Source organism: Carettochelys insculpta, chromosome 11 (genome assembly GCF_033958435.1).
Source record: "Carettochelys insculpta isolate YL-2023 chromosome 11, ASM3395843v1, whole genome shotgun sequence".
Classification (NCBI taxonomy): Eukaryota; Metazoa; Chordata; order Testudines; family Carettochelyidae; genus Carettochelys; species Carettochelys insculpta.
Window position 1 is genome coordinate 21,487,488 of NC_134147.1, and position 17,367 is coordinate 21,504,854.

The 17,367-nt window shown below is 38.3% G+C and overlaps 1 protein-coding gene across 2 annotated transcripts in view; it reads right to left on the bottom strand.

Annotated features, from left to right (window-relative positions):
• Positions 1–294: 294 nt before the first annotated feature.
• BICD2 (BICD cargo adaptor 2) overlaps positions 295–17,367 on the bottom strand; it is a 144,170-nt gene continuing 127,097 nt past the window's right edge. The window contains exons 7-8 of one of the 2 annotated variants that reach the window (XM_075005003.1): positions 5,616–5,826; positions 295–2,438 (exon numbers count right to left, since the gene is read on the bottom strand). In XM_075005003.1, the coding sequence (XP_074861104.1) occupies positions 2,433–2,438; positions 5,616–5,826 (217 nt within the window). In that variant the 3' untranslated portion in view covers positions 295–2,432. The other variant, XM_075005002.1, reaches the window with a different exon arrangement.

The window sequence follows — 17,367 nt, forward strand, 5'->3', positions numbered from 1 at the left end:
GATAAAAAGTAATTTAGTTACAGGTCAATTGTATCTACAACTTCCTTTTCAGTTCTGAAGGGTCCATCAGAAATTACTATTAAACGCACAAATGACAGTTAATATATGTAGGGCTTCGTTTTTCTACTCAAATGACACATAAAGCAAACAACCTTCTAGGTTTTTCACAGGTAAAACCTATGACAAAAATACAAATATTCATTTAACCTTGTGCTCAGATTCTTAGTGACCTAGGAATATTTCAACAAATTAAAATGTCGAACATTGGAAAAAAAACCCAAACCCAAAACAATAAACAGATCTCCTTTTCTTGTTTATTGGTACTGCCAATGTGACTACCTTTACACAAGCAGATTGCTTTCCTACATTACACACTTTTTGTAATTTAGAAGTAACACTTCCCCACCCCCATGCTTTCTAAAGTTATCAAATTAGCAGTTACACCTTAAAATCAGTTTTCCACATTTTTCTTTTAAGCAATGACATTTACTTTTTCAGATCTGTGTAAAGGTTACTTGGCAAGAGTACATGCATATGACATTAAATGGAGACCAATCCACCACTAAAAGATAATGCACATAAAACATAATACAGTACTTTGACATCATTTCAAATAAATACCCACATACAAATGTAGTAATTTTTAAATGTAACAATATTTCATGTGAATCAATACTGTAACAAAAGATGAAAATAGAAGTCCCCACATCTAGGAATAATAGTGCTTCTTCCAGGAAACAGAAATATTTTCCCTGCTGGCAATATTACTACAATTTGTACTTTTTTGGCAGGGAGGGAGGGAAGTTTCCCCCCTCCCAGAAGTACCAATTTAATCATTCATGCTAGCCTCAACAAACAGCACCAAGGTAGGCAGGCACAGCTTGCTGATGCACTTTTCACTTTCTGTTTCCTGAAATTACAATGATTAGATACAACATGCAAGAGAAGGTATTAATGTCTTGTCTTTCACATTTCAAACAATACTATGGTTAAACTGTTATCCACCACCATACATAGCTAACAGAACGTCAACGTTCCCAATACATCATCTGTACTGCAGCCACAAATGTGTTAATACATCTTGCTCATTTGTTCAATAAAAGTCCATTTGGTTCCCAAAGTGTATTCGGGTTTTTTTTCTATACCCCTGAATTTGCAAAGATCTGCATGATGAAGTATCATTGACTAACAGTATTTTTTACAATTTCTTGTGTGTATATATAATCTCTATAGGACTAGCCATTAAAAATGTGCGAAAGGGGAATTCACTTTGCACTTATTGCTCCACGTCTTTACTAAGTTCCAAAGCAACTGTTCATTTCTTCTTGTATAGACTACACTATTCTAGGATTCTCACTTAAATTATTAAAGGCACTACTGGTAATAATGAATGACAAAAAAGGCTCTGAAATAGAACACCCTATTCATTGATAACTTTAGAATTTTTCCTTTCTAAATGTACCATAATTTGGCACAATAAAATGAAGACGTAACAAAACAATTCCAATTTGGAATTTAAGCCATACAGTTGTATAAAATTCTGTTAATCAATAATACTTCATACCTTCCTAAAACCCAGAAATTCTGGAATTCATAGGTAATACTACTTATTTAATATTTTTCAAGTGCCTATTACTGTTTTTAACTAGAGCAAAGTCAAGTTTTCTTCTTGTTACATTGAACTATTCCTAAGAATAATAATACAATATGAAAAAACCCCAGAATTTGAATACCCTGGATTTCTTAATGAACATGGCAGCTAAAAATCAGTAATTTTAACACATAAAGCTTAACATTTTATAATAATAAAAAAGCTGCTGAAGCACAGCACATATATATAGTTTAGCAGAGCTCCTGGTTTTTGTGTTGAAACTCTTTATCTAAACACTGTCTAGAGCAAAATCAAAAATAGTCCAAATCTCTGCCACATGCTGATGTAGAAAAACAACAAGCACAAGCCCAAAAAGGGGAGAGAGACTATGAGCACAAACCACTGCGTTTCATATAAACTCTTCTACATAAAGAATTAAAAGAAGCTAAAGTAAAATATCAAAATATCAAAAGTGCACAGGTTTAACAATCAGATTAAAAAATGAGTATCTGCAATGAACTAATATGGTGATCATTTCTGTTCAAAGTAGGTTTCTTCAGCACTTGTAAGTTTTCTTCCTGCAGCAGCTCGTATTAAGTAAAGCTTGTTTGTTTTACAACTTGAAATATAAAAGTAAAATTGCAGGTAGTATACTGGAAAAGGTGTTCAAAACCAAAAAAAAAACAAAAACAAAAACAAAACAAAAAAAAAAACAGCCCAACAATCTAGGATCAGGTCAGTGGTTTCCATTCTTTGTGCAACAGCCTACCACTGTTAACCATAACGAGACAGGTTAAGAAATACTGTTGCACTGTTGGAAAGGCCTTCTCCAGGAACTACTCTAAAGCTGAAAAATGGAAAACAGAATAACATTAGAAAAACTGGAACTCATTCATCAGTTAAAAACTGATTACTTAATACAGAGTGCACTGCAAGATCTCCATAGCAGGTTAGTCAGCTGAGGGACATCTGTTAGTTTCCCCAAGAGGCAGTCATTTTTAGTTGGGATGTGCTTTCCAAGCAAATGAACAATGTTTCACATGAGGACTGCTCAGAAGCAACAGCTTTGCAGGAAGGTTTTTTACAAGTACTGAATAAAGCTAGGCTGTTCGAGCAGAAGATACAGCAGTGAGTATGCAAAAGACATTACCAGTGAAGATTTAGGTTCTCCCATAAACATGCAAGTCAATATCTCATGCAGGCCAATGCTGAGAACAGTAATCATTCAGAAGAAGAGCCTGCTTGCAGAGGTAGGTGATGGCTTAATTTTTCTAAGCAAAATCCCAACCCATTAAAGGAAAATGAAAGACTTAATATGGCATAGTTAAGTTTCAAGAGATTTGTTTAACAAAAGTACAAGCCCCCCCATAATCTTAAATATATTGAACATACACACAGCAGTAAAAAGCCACTTATGTACTGTTGCTCATTTTTCTTTAGATCAGGATTTAAAACATACATTGACAAGCTTACATAGCCTGGTTGTTTATCTTAAGAGCCATAGAGATGAATAAAAATGGAAAGGATTACTAAAATGGTTGTAATGTAGCAAAACTATCTGTATTTTGTACTGAGACAATATTGATAGTGACAGTAACACTGAAATCTTCCTCTGAAGGTTCAGTTGACTTGAAAATTTATCAGTGGCTGTCAAATCTTAAATTTACCTTTTTTGTCATTAGTATTTTGTGACAACAATACCACTAAAGACAAGGAAGCAATAAGAATGGTATTAACAGCTTCCTATGAAAGTGGAAACAAAACAATAGCTGCTTCTAATGGAGCAAAATGAGTTAGTAATGTAAATGACTACTTTTAGAAGGTACAGTATTCGTTATGCTACCCACATTGCAAAATAAGAATAAAGGCCTTTTGGATGATTGTGCAGCAAAGAAGAAAAAAGCAGGATTGAAAACTGGTAAAAGGTATTTTTTAAAATATCAAACCTGCTACATAGCAATATTAAAGCTCAAATTCAAGAGAATACAGTGGTTGCTAAAGATCAAGTAATTGATACACAGGGGCCTGCTTTTCGGGCCATAATTACTGTTTTTTTAAATGTCGTATGTGCACATGTAATTGGGGCATGTACTAGACTTCAAAAATCCACTTCTTTTAAAAATAGATATTGGCAGATGTGATTCTGGCACCAAATTTAAGAAGGTCTCAAGTCACTGAAATATTTCTTGTAAAATAAGATTTTTTTTTTGTGTGTTTTTTTTAAATTCTGACCTCCAATTTGGTTTGGATTTTAGAAGCATTTCTTAAAGTCTCTCAGAAGCCAAAGACTGTTTTTCTCTCTATTGGGAAAGCAGGCTGTGCGCCTTACTACTTGACATTTATATTGTGGTATCTCCTGACTACTTATAGGCAGAGTGGCAATACGCAGGAAGAAAGCGGCTGACCATCTACAAAAAATGGTAGTGAAATGGGGCAGTACTACACCAGGATTATTAGAGTGGCTTTAGAAAACATCACTATCAGCAGACAGAACTGTGCAGTCTTGGATTACTTTAAGTTAATACTATAAGCATACAAAATTATTTGAAAAAAGTACAAAATGAACAGGGCTTTACATTAAAATAAAGTTTGAGGCTAGGCACTTCAGAAACTTCTATCTTTTAAAAAATGTGCCTCTATTGTGCTCCACAAATTTTCCACAATTTTAAAAGCAACATTTTTCAATCTTGAATGCTTATCACTTGTATAGGCACCAGTTATGAAGTACACTTTTTTATGTTATCAAACATATTGAAATTAAGTGGCTAAAAGGCCCCTTAAAAGTCCAATAGCAGACAAAGCAATTTTTTCAAGATTAATGCATATGCTAATCTACTTCATAAATATTTATTAAACAATATGAACTGGTTAAATTTCCTGTGCCTATAATGTAGAGCCCTGTGAAAGGTATGCTTGCATAAGGAATGCAATATTTTTGTATATTAAGAAAACCAACAAACAAAACAGAGCTCTGAAACACTATCCCATTGATATTAATACTGAGAAGCACTATATTGTGACTTAAAAATAGTAGAACACTGAGTCATACTAATTCTGTACAGATATGGTGTGGCTACAGTAATAGGTAAAACACCTTTTTTCCAAACTGTTATGCTGCAAAAAGCAACGTAAGACTACAACCATCCTTTCTGTACATGATACTTTTTCACAGCATAACTTTAACATGAAACTGCATATCAGTTAGAATCCTAATATTTTTAATTTTCAATTTCATTCCAGATGGGGAAATATTGCATATTTTAAGTAGAATATAAATGTGCAAGTTTCTTTAGGTTAACCCTCTGATGTAGAGAAGAAAGCAGAGCTTAAAAACGTATCCTATGTTTCTCCAACTTTTATAGCTTGTAAAAGGTTTGGGGACTTTGGTCAGTGGTGATATGGCAGAAAATTTCTGATGACTGCCACAGCGGGCAAATCTAGTTTTGGTACTGGTTTTGAACTGGTCTGCATTTCCATGTTATACATCTAACTTCAAGTATTGCATTTCACCACTTTTTGAACCACATTAACAAAGATTTTAGGTTTGCTTTTTCCTGTTATTAAATATCTTTTTTTATTTGAAGTATACAGTAAACCCTGGGGAAAGGACCACATTTGTGCTAATCAAACTACACAGTTGGTAACACCAGACCTAGTAGATCTGGTATACACTTTCAACACTTACCCATAAACAGCAAAAGCAGACATGTTAACTGTGGAAACAAAAGTTCCTTTCCACTGTTTACTTGTTAATAAGATCTCCATACGTATGAAATAGTTACAGTTAAGACCAGCATAATACCATTTGTATTACATGGTTTAACAACATATTAATACAAGTCAACTCACCGCAACATTAGATAGTGGGGATTTGGCCTGACAATTACAGCATAAAAATTAGATGCATAATATGATTTCCTACATGCTTCTGCTAGTCACAATAGATCTTATACTTCTCACAAAACACCTGGTTGTTAAGGACAGACCCCTCAGCTCTATCTCCACAGGAGCGGATATGACTTACACTGGGGTTACTGGTCTTGGCTTTGGAAGCAGATTTAGTGCGCACCCTTTTGGACTGCTCATGGTCAAGCTCCAGATGCTCCAGGCGCTGGGTCAGTGCCAGTTTTTGCTGGATAGCCATACGAAGCAAGGAGTTCAGCGTCTTCTTCTCATCTTCAGCAGCTGCGAGCTGGCGTTGCATTTCATCCAGCTGTGTGACATATTCGTCACATCTGCAATGAAATATATCAAGAAACTTTAGCAACCCTATTTCCCATGACAAAGCAGGAATCCTCTGTGTGCAGCAGACATGGCCACAGGCTGATGGGTAGGAGCTTTTTTAATAATCTGTTGTATGCATATTTATATAGGAACTTCAGCAAAAACACTGTGCAGCCCAATTAGTTTCCTCTGTGAATCTCCAAATCCCAGTAGTGCTCAAGCTCTCCCACTCCACGTAGTATGCCCACAGAGGGTTCCCTGTTGACTCAAGTATGGGACCTGGATGCTCTGTGAAGGGGCTCTGAAAATTGAATGCCTCACACTAACATGAAGGTACAATATATTTGACACGACAGCCATGACTTATGTCTCATGACTCATTCCTTCATTAAACTGCAGCATTTTGTTAACAGAAAGTTAGACCTTTAGTTCTAAGGTTTAATTAGAATGAAAGGGTGTTATTTTTAATAAAATGCCATTAACACAACTTTACCCTTGACTCCAATGAATTCATTCCCCTATTTTCCATGAGAAGTAAGGCTGAGGAATGTTTAATAAACTCCTCTTCGTATGTTCCAAGCCACAGCCAATGTCATATTGAATTCACTTACTCTCCCTGTCCTAAAGAAAAGGCCAAACAGCTGTCCAATGCTATTTCAATAGGCTTTATGTTTTAGAGGAACAGTTAGAGATTCCAAAACTGCAGTTTTCCCTATCCTGTTTGCTGGTGTAAGATACCAGCTATTTAGTGTTCATTGCTCTTTTGTTTTGAGCAAATGTGTTCATAGGTTTTATGCAAAAAATTATTGTTTTCAATGGAACGGGTTTGAAATCAATTTCTAATAAAGAAAAGCTGGGCCCTTCCAGTGTGAGTTACACAGTGTCTTGCAGGGCAAGCTCCACAAAGGCCTGTGAGATGTTTAATCTGCAGTCGCTTTCCTGAGCTATTAAAACTGCATGTGCACCAGAAACAATTCTAAATGAAGCTCTTCAAGTATAGGTGTGTGGGCATAGTACATGTAGAAAACATGAGGAAGACTGGTATAAAAATACAAGTATCAGAGAGGTAGCTGTGATAATCTGTATCTTCAAAAGCAACAAGAAGTCCTGTGGCACCTTATAGACTAACAGACATTTTGGAGCATAAGCTTTCGTGGGCAAAGACCCGCTTCATCAGATGTAGCACGTCTTTGCCCACGAAAGCCTATGCTCCAAAATATCTGTTAGTCTATAAGGTGCCACAGGACTTCTTGTTGCTTATAAAAATACATATGTCTATACAATCAGCAGAAGTTTCTCATGACCACATCTGTAAAATGGAGCACCTGCATAAAAATCAAAGCCAAACCTCCAACAGCAGATCCTTCTTGTGAAATGAATGGAAAAGTCCAACAATCTATTAGCAATGTATATTCCTAAAGCAGATTTAAAAAAAAAAAAAATCTGCATTCAAATGAAGATTTGGAGATCATTCTTTAAAAAGGGCTGTATTATTTTCCCATTTACTTCAGGCAGCAGAGGTGAGTCTACAATCTAAGTTGAGTTTGCAGAAGAAAAAAAGTTTTTATTTTGAAATAAACATCGGAGAAAGTTTCCAATAACTTCCCCCGTTATTGTCATGTCATGCTCATTTCAAACTTCAGCGCACTCAGACTGCACCCTAGATTAGCGTACCAGGGACCCCTAGACTCAGTGCCCAGAGATGGAAATCAACTTTTTTTTTTTTTCTTTATAAAGGAACGGGACTAAGAGTGAAGACCTAAGGTGATAAATTCTTGCAGAGTTTTGAGACAAGGCAGTATGCTGACTCCACTTCTCTTCAGCCTAACTATGGAGTAATTAGTAGAACCAAGCCAGTGGGAAGACAGATAAAACTATCCATGCTGATATTCTGGCCCTTTTGGTTGATAGCAAAGAGGAATTAGTTAATATGGCATAAGAATGGGCCTGTGTGTTTGAACACCATGGTTTGAAGGCGTAAACACACAAAGGCTACGTCTACATGAGCCCCAAACTTCGAAATGGCCACGCAAATGGCCATTTTGAAGTTTCTTCATGAAGAGCTGAAATGCATATTCAGTGCTTCATTAGCATGCGGGTGGCCACGGCACTTCGAAATTGATGCGCCTCGCTGCTGCACGTCTCGTCCCCACGGGGCTCCTTTTCGAAAGGACCCTGCCTACTTCGAAGTCCCCTTATTCCCATCAGCTCATGGGAATAAGGGGACTTCAAAGTAGGCGGGGTCCTTTCGAAAAGGAGCCCCGTGGGGACGAGACATGCTGCGGCGAGGCGCGTCAATTTCGAAGTGCGGCGGCCGCCCGCATGCTAATGAAGCACTGAATATGCATTTCAACGCTTCATTAGTAAACTTCGAAATGGCCATTTGCATGGCCATTTCGAAGTTTGGGGCTCATGTAGACACGGCCAAAAAAAGCAGAAGTGACGTCAGGATGATGATTGATTGACATTTCAGGAGAGAAGGTATTGCAGAACTACTGAGATATGTAACCTATTATTTAAATGAGTTTCTGACCAAATGACTGGGGGATAGCTAATGTGATGCCAATTTAAAAACAAAAACAAAAAAAAAAACCAACAACAACAAGCTCCAGAAGCAATCCTGGCAATTTTAAGCCAGTAAGTCTAACCAGTACCAGTAATAAGCCTATTTACAACAGCTTCATTAACAAATACATTACAAAGCACAAGTATACTGGTTAGGTGGTGGTTGGTAGCATTAGCTGATCTTTACTCAATCCAAGGGCAGCATGGCTTTGAGAAAGCTTTCAGCTGCGTGGGGGAAAAGGGGCAGGGCTGAGATCTTGCCTCGTGTGTCAATGAAAATCGGCCCATGTGCCACTCTTGGCACACATGCTGGAGATTGCTGATCCCTGGTTTGGAATGTCTTGCAGCTTTTTCACGTTTGAGGCATTTCATAACTTCCTTTCCTGATTCCATTCTCCTGAATGGTTCCTTAGACTAAATTATTCTATATGTGAAACAAATCAGTATCTCAATCTTGTTTGTGTCTGAACCTACCCAGGATTCCTTCATAGAGCAAGAGAAGCAATGTTTTGCCCGTAAGAACAGTAGTCCATTTAAACAGAACAAATGAGGTTCAAAAGATACAGGCTTTAGCACACATGGATGCAGGTCTTATATATATATCTGTTCTGTTGACCTACTTTCCTCCCCTAAACTGTTCACAGAATCACAGAAGGTTAGGATTGGAAGAGACCTCAGGAGATCATCTAGTCCAACACACTGCTCAAAAAGGGCTAATCCCAACTAAATTATAAAACACATTTCAAATTTATTCAACAGCAATAAGCAAACTTATAAAGCATAATTCCCAGTACTACCTTGTAGTGATGCAGTATAACAATTCACACAAAAGATCATGATTTTTTTTACATGCACTGTTATTAATTTGTAGCTTTGCATGTCTAAGAGGAAAATATCTCCCCTCTTTATAAATTCACATGTCTGGTGCAAGCAAGGTTTCAGACTATGTATTCCACATAGTGTGCTTAGATGAGTAGAACTGAAGAGTCCTTTGTTCTGAAGACACTTTTGAAACTAAAATAATTGAGTTTTCATGCTTACAAAGGAAAATAAGATTAGCATAATTCAAGTCTGTGGTGCATGTACTTCTATAGGTGTATGAAGCAGACCTTGAACAGATGGCTTTGATGTAGTTTCCCTGGTCAATTATCAGTGATAAAAGCAAGCAAGAATTTAAGGAAACCACCAACTTGAAAAATTTGAAATAAGATATTGTATAAAAACCTTAAACTCTGATGATACAGAAAACGGAAAATCCCTGAAGAGTTCCCTAAAGCAAAAGTTAAAACATTTAAAATTCCCATATGTAAAGTTAAATTATTCCTCAAAAGCAAAAATCAAAAACATGCTGAATAGCAATGTCTCCAGGGTTAAAGAGCTCATTTTCCAAAGCCATTTAACATTACTATTACTTATTGCACATGCCAATCTCTCCTTATTTCGGAATACATTAAAACTGGTTAATTAATCCTGATATATTTTCAATCATGTGGTTTGTCATCTTTTACTCTGGTAAGATCTGTATTCAGAAAGGTAACCCTTGTAGCTATTTGGCATGTGCACTTACTTACACCCATTTACCTATTCCTATTTTCAACTGTGATCAATATAAAGCCATTTATAAAAAAAAGCAGTAAGCAGAACAAGGTAACTGAAGAAGCCTCTTTGGAAACTATGACAGTTACTTTAGCCTCTACCACATTAAACTAAACTGCCACCTACATTAGAAATTACAGCAAAGAGGATTAGTGTCTCCCAATTTTTCCTCTTTATTCAAAGATGAAAAACAGATCAAAGTACTGCTAAAATGACAGTTAAATGAACAGGTACCTGAACAGAGACTATAGCATGACTATAAGAGGCATTAGCTACCACCTGCCATATTAATCTCCATCTCTACGGCTGGAATAAATTTGATGAGATAAATCCTAGCATCATCATCCCCAGGAGGGGTAAAGAGGCCCTTGCCAAAAAAACATTTCCACTTGTGCTGCAAGATGGGTGGGCCTGTAGAGGAAGAGAGGGGTCAGGAAAAGTTGAACCTCTCTAATCTAGCAAATGCTTGTCCGGCAACATCCGTAATCCAACAGGATATTAGCCAGACAGCCCACCACATCATGGGTATGGCCAAGTTTCCCCGTGGTCCCATGAAGTTGGTTTCCAGCCACCAGTCCTGGCTTTCAGTGTTCTGTGCTGTTATTTAGCTTTAATTTACCCCTAAATGTCTTCTAAGAGCCCAGTAAGCAGTGCAAATATTGGTAATGCTGCTAGACAATATTGACTTTCTGTGGGCCTGCAAATTCTCTCATTTGTCATAGGTGAGGTCCCAAAGGTGCTGGATGAGAGAGGTTCAACCTGTAGCTCCATTATCCTTCTATCCAAAACTACAGTAGAAAACGCCCACCAGTTCTACCATTGCTTTGTAGGTTAGAGGGCAGAAGAACTTCTTTCTTCTCCCCAGCCCCCTGAACAATCCCTAGTTTGGGTTTAACACCTTAGACAAGATTTAGCAAAGTACCATTTCAATTTATTTAGAACACCAAGTTTTAAATGGCTGATTGCATCAGCTCCCCATACAATGCAGAGAAGTAAAGTACAAGTGAAGGTGCTTCATTTGAGATAGACCACCTCTAATTTACAAATTTTCTTTCACATAGGGCCAAATTTTAACTTTTCTCAAGCCAAACACCTACTGGACTTCATGGAATTTTTCTCACCTAGGGGCTATAGACATTAAACTTCATTTACTCCAGTCTCAGTCCAATAGATGTTTAATTCCCAACTCACTTTATATAGATTAATATGCAATCAAATATCCGTATCCCTATCCCTCGGCAGCCTTGACACCAAAGTGCATAGCAAGGAAAACAAATAGAAAAAGAAAAAAAAAAAAGCACAATCTAACAGAAATGCAGTTATCCCACCCACTCTGACAGAAGTGGACTCTAAGCTGTCCATGAGTTCTTGACCTTCATTAAAAGCAATCGGAATAAACAAACTGAAGCCCAATCCTGATCTATATCAATATGCTTCTACAACATGAATTTGTGTGGCTCCAGCTACAGAAGCAAAGCCCTAGTCCTAATCCAGTGTCTGAAATATTTTATGAAGTTACTTCACAATCTTGACTTGTCTGCCTGTGTGGGATCAGGCATGTGTAGTGCACATGCTTAGCAGATCCATGTAACCAAGGCATTCTTTCAAATATATCTCAGGAGTAGAGATCAAATCAATTCAAATATCTACTGCAAATCTTTTCTGACTTCTGCCCACTCCCTACTCTTCTGGACATCTTACACTGAAAACTCATCCAAACTGCATATTAAACGGAAGTTACTTATGGGCTTGTTGCCATTTGGTTACAACTCAAGCACAGATTACATCCAATATATAATTTCCTAGATCGCTTATCTCAGCCATATATAATGAATACTTTTGCAAAGTAAATGTAATAACTGTTTAAAATAATCATATGGATAACATCTTCTGCAGCTTCATATTTCCCAGGACAATTACCTCTATAACACACAGGCCAAAGTCAGATCTACAATCTCAAGGAATAAAATGGGACTCTGCCAACAAGCTCTACCTCCTTACATCCTACTGAAGGGTCATGAACAAATATGGCGGGGGGGGGCAACTGAATTTACCATTTTAATAAAACACAGGAAACCCTATTTCTGTATCAGGAGTGAAATTAACTCTAATGAACCATTGCATTTCCATCTAGGCCATGTATACAGAACAGAGGGCCTGTACAGTTGCTCTCGCTGCTAGCTATCTATTAGTTACTAGGTGACACTTGAGGTTTTGATTTTAACCATAAAAACCCTTGCCTATTTGCGTTGCTGAAGTCAACATACTGACTGCAGTGTTTTCCATATAGTAAGATTGGTGGAGGCTTCTCTTGTCATCCAGGTGGGGTACTGGAGTCAATGGGGGAGCACTAAGAGATTAATTTATTGTGTCTAAGCACCTGCCATAGTCTTTGGCCAGTGGATCGAATGCTGCACTGTTGATCCACCACTCGTGAAGTGAGCCCTTACTGCCCTCATTGCCACACAATATGACCATCAGCCAAGTAGAATCATAGAACACTAGGACTGGAAGGAACCGCGAGAGACCATCGAGTCCAGCCCCCTGCCCCAATGGCAGGACCAAGTACTGTCTAAACCATCCCTGACAGACATCTATCTAACCTGTTCTTAAACATCTCCAGCGATGGAGATTCCACAGCCTCCCTTGGCAATTTATTCTACTGTTTGACCACCCTGACAGTTAGGAACTTTTTCCTGATGTCCAACCTAAACCTCCCTTGCTGCAGTTTAAGCCCACTGCCTCTTGTTCTATCCTCAGAGGCCAAAAAGAACAAGTTTTCTCCCTCCTCCTTATGACACCCTTTTAGATACCTGAAAACCGCTATCATGTCTCCCCTCAATCTTCTCTTTTCTAAACTAAACAAGCCCAATTCTTTCAGCCTTTCTTCATAGGTCACATTCTCTAGACCTTTAATCATTCTTGTCGCTCTTTTCTGGACCCCCTCTAATTTCTCCACATATTTCTTGAACTGCGGTGCCCAGACCTGGACACGACACTCCAGCTGAGGCTTAACCAGCGCAGAGTAGAGCAGAAGAATGATTTCTCGTGTCTTGTTCACAACACACCTGTTAATGAATCCCAGAATCATGTTTGCTTTTTTTGCAACAGCGTCACACTGTTGACTCATATTTAGCTTGTGGTCCACTATAACCCCTAGATCCCTTTCTGCTGTAGTCATTCCTAGACAGTCTCTCCCCATTCTGTGTGTGTGAAGTATTTACAACATTCCCGTGAGATGAGGAAGCCTCATTACCTAAGGTTTGCAAATGAGGAACTGGGGCACAAAACAATTAGGCGACTTGCTCGGAATCACATAGGACAGCTGAGATCTGAACCCAGATCTGCCTAGTCTCAGTCATAAACCTAGCCTTAAAGCTATCCCCAGGGGGACATTAGAATATGATTAATTTTATAGCTCTGGTCCCATTCTCGTTTGAGGGAAGCCTTTGACTATTTTTTATTGTATTTTTCAGTCTTATGTCAGACGGGCCTAGACCCTATGATAGGTGCACTGTTACAAATATAAACACATAAATCAGTACAGGAAGCCACTAGTGTCATTTTACAGTATTAAATTCTGAATACAGTTTGAATTCTTCTTTTTTAATGCCACTATGTCTTGTTACTTTCATATAGAGGACACTGGCAGAAAAAAGGTATGGTGGAAAAGATAACACACTGAATCATTCACTGTCTCCAAGCTATACTATACTGCTGGGTGTACAAATTGGGAGACAAGTGCGTGTTAGCGAGGGCTCATAAGACCCAGCCTAGCCTAATTTTTAAGATCCCAGTTTTTCCATCTGGCGTCTCTGAACTGAACATTTATCCAACGCAGAAATATTCCACAACTTTTTGCACAACTGTCGTAGTCCAGCATGAAGCTTAGTAATGTGTGTCTCCTACATATAAATTTCGCAATCCTCTTGTTCAGTTTACAGCCTCCATTGTTCATCACTTCCTCCGTTGTCTGTAGGCCCCCCGGGCATCTGAACAAGAGGGTGTTCTCCAAATTAGCTTAGCTATTTTAACCACTCTGCCAGTTTTTGGATTTATTTACTCCATTTCATATTCACATGGTCAGTTGGAGGCCTCCTCTGTGATGGTGCACAGTCATTATTCGTTAATTGCAGTTTGGGTGGTAAAATTCACAGCCTGTTTCTCTTATTCCAATGGCCTTCGTGGAATTTCTTCTCCATTTCTAATCTAGTCTCATACTATGCACCGTACTTGTCTTACCAGCCTCTTCTAAGAGGTCATCTTCCTGCCTGCTGACCAGCTGCAGAGGTTGTCTACCCTTTCACCTCCTATTTATGAAGTACTGGAGCATCAGGATGCTTGTTAATTACATCTAGATGAACTTGTGCCCTGCTTGTCAAAGTCGTCTATTCACTGCAGGACACCACTTCTTAATTACTGTTCCATCATTATTCTGAAGGGAAAACCTTGATTCTCATTGCATTCTCCCTTCTCCTCTGTTTCTGGGAAGAAGGTTTCCCCAGAGGTTCACTGTAAGGTTTTATTTGTTGATGCTCTACATAACCAATTTTCCTGTGGCAGTTGCTCTGCTCAGTGAATTCAGCAGCCTGTGCTCTGAAGCAGGGAATTTGCTATTTGCTGTGGCAAGTTCTTTTTAGTGCTAGTATTTATTTGTCTTCCTTGCAGACCTTAAATAGTTTTCTTCTGTTAGAAGAGGCAGAATATTTCTGCAGAATGGTCTGAATGGATCTGTTTGATTCAAGGTTTCAGCTTCTTACAACACACAGACACTACATTTGAAAACAGTTTGTCTTTGGAATGGACAAGTCTCTCATTTCGCTTTCTTTAGGTCTCCATTTGAAGCTGCACCCTTTTAATGTCTTCTTATTTTGTTAACTGTTTTGATCTTTGCATGCATTATTCCCTGATGTTGTATGTCTCAATGCTGTGGTCTTTGTGCCGAGATGTGGGATTTTGTTCTTATATCTGCACTCTTAGGACAGAGTTCAGCAGCCAAAATAGAAAGAGCCATTTTTTTTTTTAATTTTGTAAAAAACTCAATAATTCAAGAGTCACAATGCATGTGAATATGAGACAGTCTTTAACATCAAACCATCCTGTTTGTGACCCCTAATTTAAGAACAGTCCACACACAAGGATTTGTAATGTGATACATGTTTACTGCAGGACACTTACATATTCTATGTCCTCACATTTTACATGTGTGTGTTTGTACTGTCTTCCTGACTTTCACTCCCAAACTCATTCTCTGTCTCTCGATTCTGAACAATTTCATTTTTGTTTTTGAAATCACTGTACAGCTGCTCTGATACTTTGATGAAGCCCTCTTACATATTCATCGTCCATCAATGGCTTTCCTCATTTCACGATCGTTTGAGTTGCCACAAAACTAGCCACACAGTTATTCTACATGGTGATTTCACCCATTTAGCAAGCATGTTTTCACTTTGCTCTGCGTAGCAGCTCCTCCACAGCCTGTTTTGTGGCCTCTCCAGCTGGATGCCGTTTGGCAAAAGTAGTGTGGTTTGTTTTTTTTTTGAGAAAATGCCTCTCGAGGGTGTATTTTTTGTTGTTGGCGACTTTCTCATTACAATGAAACAAAGGGAGCAAGGCCAAACTCGATATAAATGCAAAGGATTGGATCCATCCAGTTTGAAATTCTCTGTTTTCAACTTCCATTTTCCTCTTTTTTGAAACCACTCCTGATTCACTGTAATAATGCCAATTTTAGTTTACATTTAATTTCAGTTTTCTTTCTTAAAACATGTTGCCCTTCACAGCATGAATACCTCAGGCTTCCTTTTCCCTTTCAAAATCAAGACTTTATTAGCAACATGATCAAAAACCAGATACAGGATCATATCCCACAATGCACTGCACACATATTAAAAGAGGGAATTATCCAACATTTCAAGATCACATATTGTTTGCTATTTAGATATGAGCTGTTCACTGTTGGGCTTTTAGGTGTTCATTATTCATCAAAAATAATGATGAGAGTTTTTTCCGTTTTGTTTAAACTTTTCAACAATAGTGTCAGGAGCCATAAAGAAGTCCTTAAAAAGCCACCTGCAGCTCCAGAACCACAGGTTGCAGACCCCTAATCTAGGTCATGTCTACATGGCAGGAGCTATTTCGGGATACTGCAGTATCCCAAAATAGCTGCCCTGCATCTATGCAATGTGCCTCTCATTTCAAAATATTTTTTGAAATGACGGGCATACTATTTCAAAATCCCTGGACACCTCATCGCAGGAGGAGTAAGGGATGCCTCAGAACAGTGCTTTATTTTGACACGTGGTGCTGTAGCGTAGCTTGTTTCGAGTGTAGGCTGTCATGCATACACAGCGTTAGAGTTGTAGCATGGCCTGAGGTTGGATGTCCAGTCCTTGAGAGGCAATGCAGACTGTTCTAGTGCGTCACACTAGCTCACTGATCAATTCGGTCTCTTTGGCCCAGATTTTCATTTGGCACTGATGTTCTTATTCAGTGCTGCAACACCTACATGATTTAGGAGCCTGAATCTCACTTGTGGAAGAGAAATTCAGAAGTCTAAATTCTATCAACAGGATTGAAGCACTTACATCCCTTTTGGGCATGAGATTCAAGCTTGTAAATTGAATTAGGTGTTGCAACACTGAGCAAGGGCAGCAACATTTGAAGACCTTTGAAAAGCTGGGCTTTTTGCTCCAACTCAAAGATATACACAGAAGGATAAAGCAGTGCAGCACAGAAAATTCCTGGGACTAGCCTTTGGGAAAAGGAGCGGAGTCTGCACATTTCCATGTTTGTAGGTAGGAACCTGCTCCACTATGCGTACAGTTAAAAACAGAAGAAAAATCAGAGTAAGATAGGAATTTTGTGCAAACTAAAGAAACAAATCTCTCCCAAGGGGCTAGCAATCTAGTTTTCTCAAAACGCAGCCAATGATATCCTGGGAACTATAAGGGTCCCATTCAAAGATCATGATGTACTTTTCATATGGGCACATCCTGGGTTCAGTGTTTTTTTTAATTTTATTTTAAATTTTAGAAGGGTGTCCATGTATTCATTAATATATTAAAATGCTATTATTTTTAAGAGCTGGGGAAGAGGACGAGACAAGAGGACATGAGAAGTACAATGGAATCAGCATTAGCCAGTCTTCAGATTGAAACCCAAGCATCTTCCTTTTCCTTCAGCTTTTCTATGCTTGTGATTAATCAATACCTGCATGATCAGGGTTTGGATTTTGATTGAAAAACTGGTCTTTTCTCCCAAACCAGCAGTAGTGCCTTGTGTTTAGTCTGCCATAGTACACTAGCTTCTTCAATAATGACTTGTTGGTCGATTATTTTCTGTCCTTCACCAAGACAGCTTCTTTTGACCACACTCTTTCATTCTAGCAT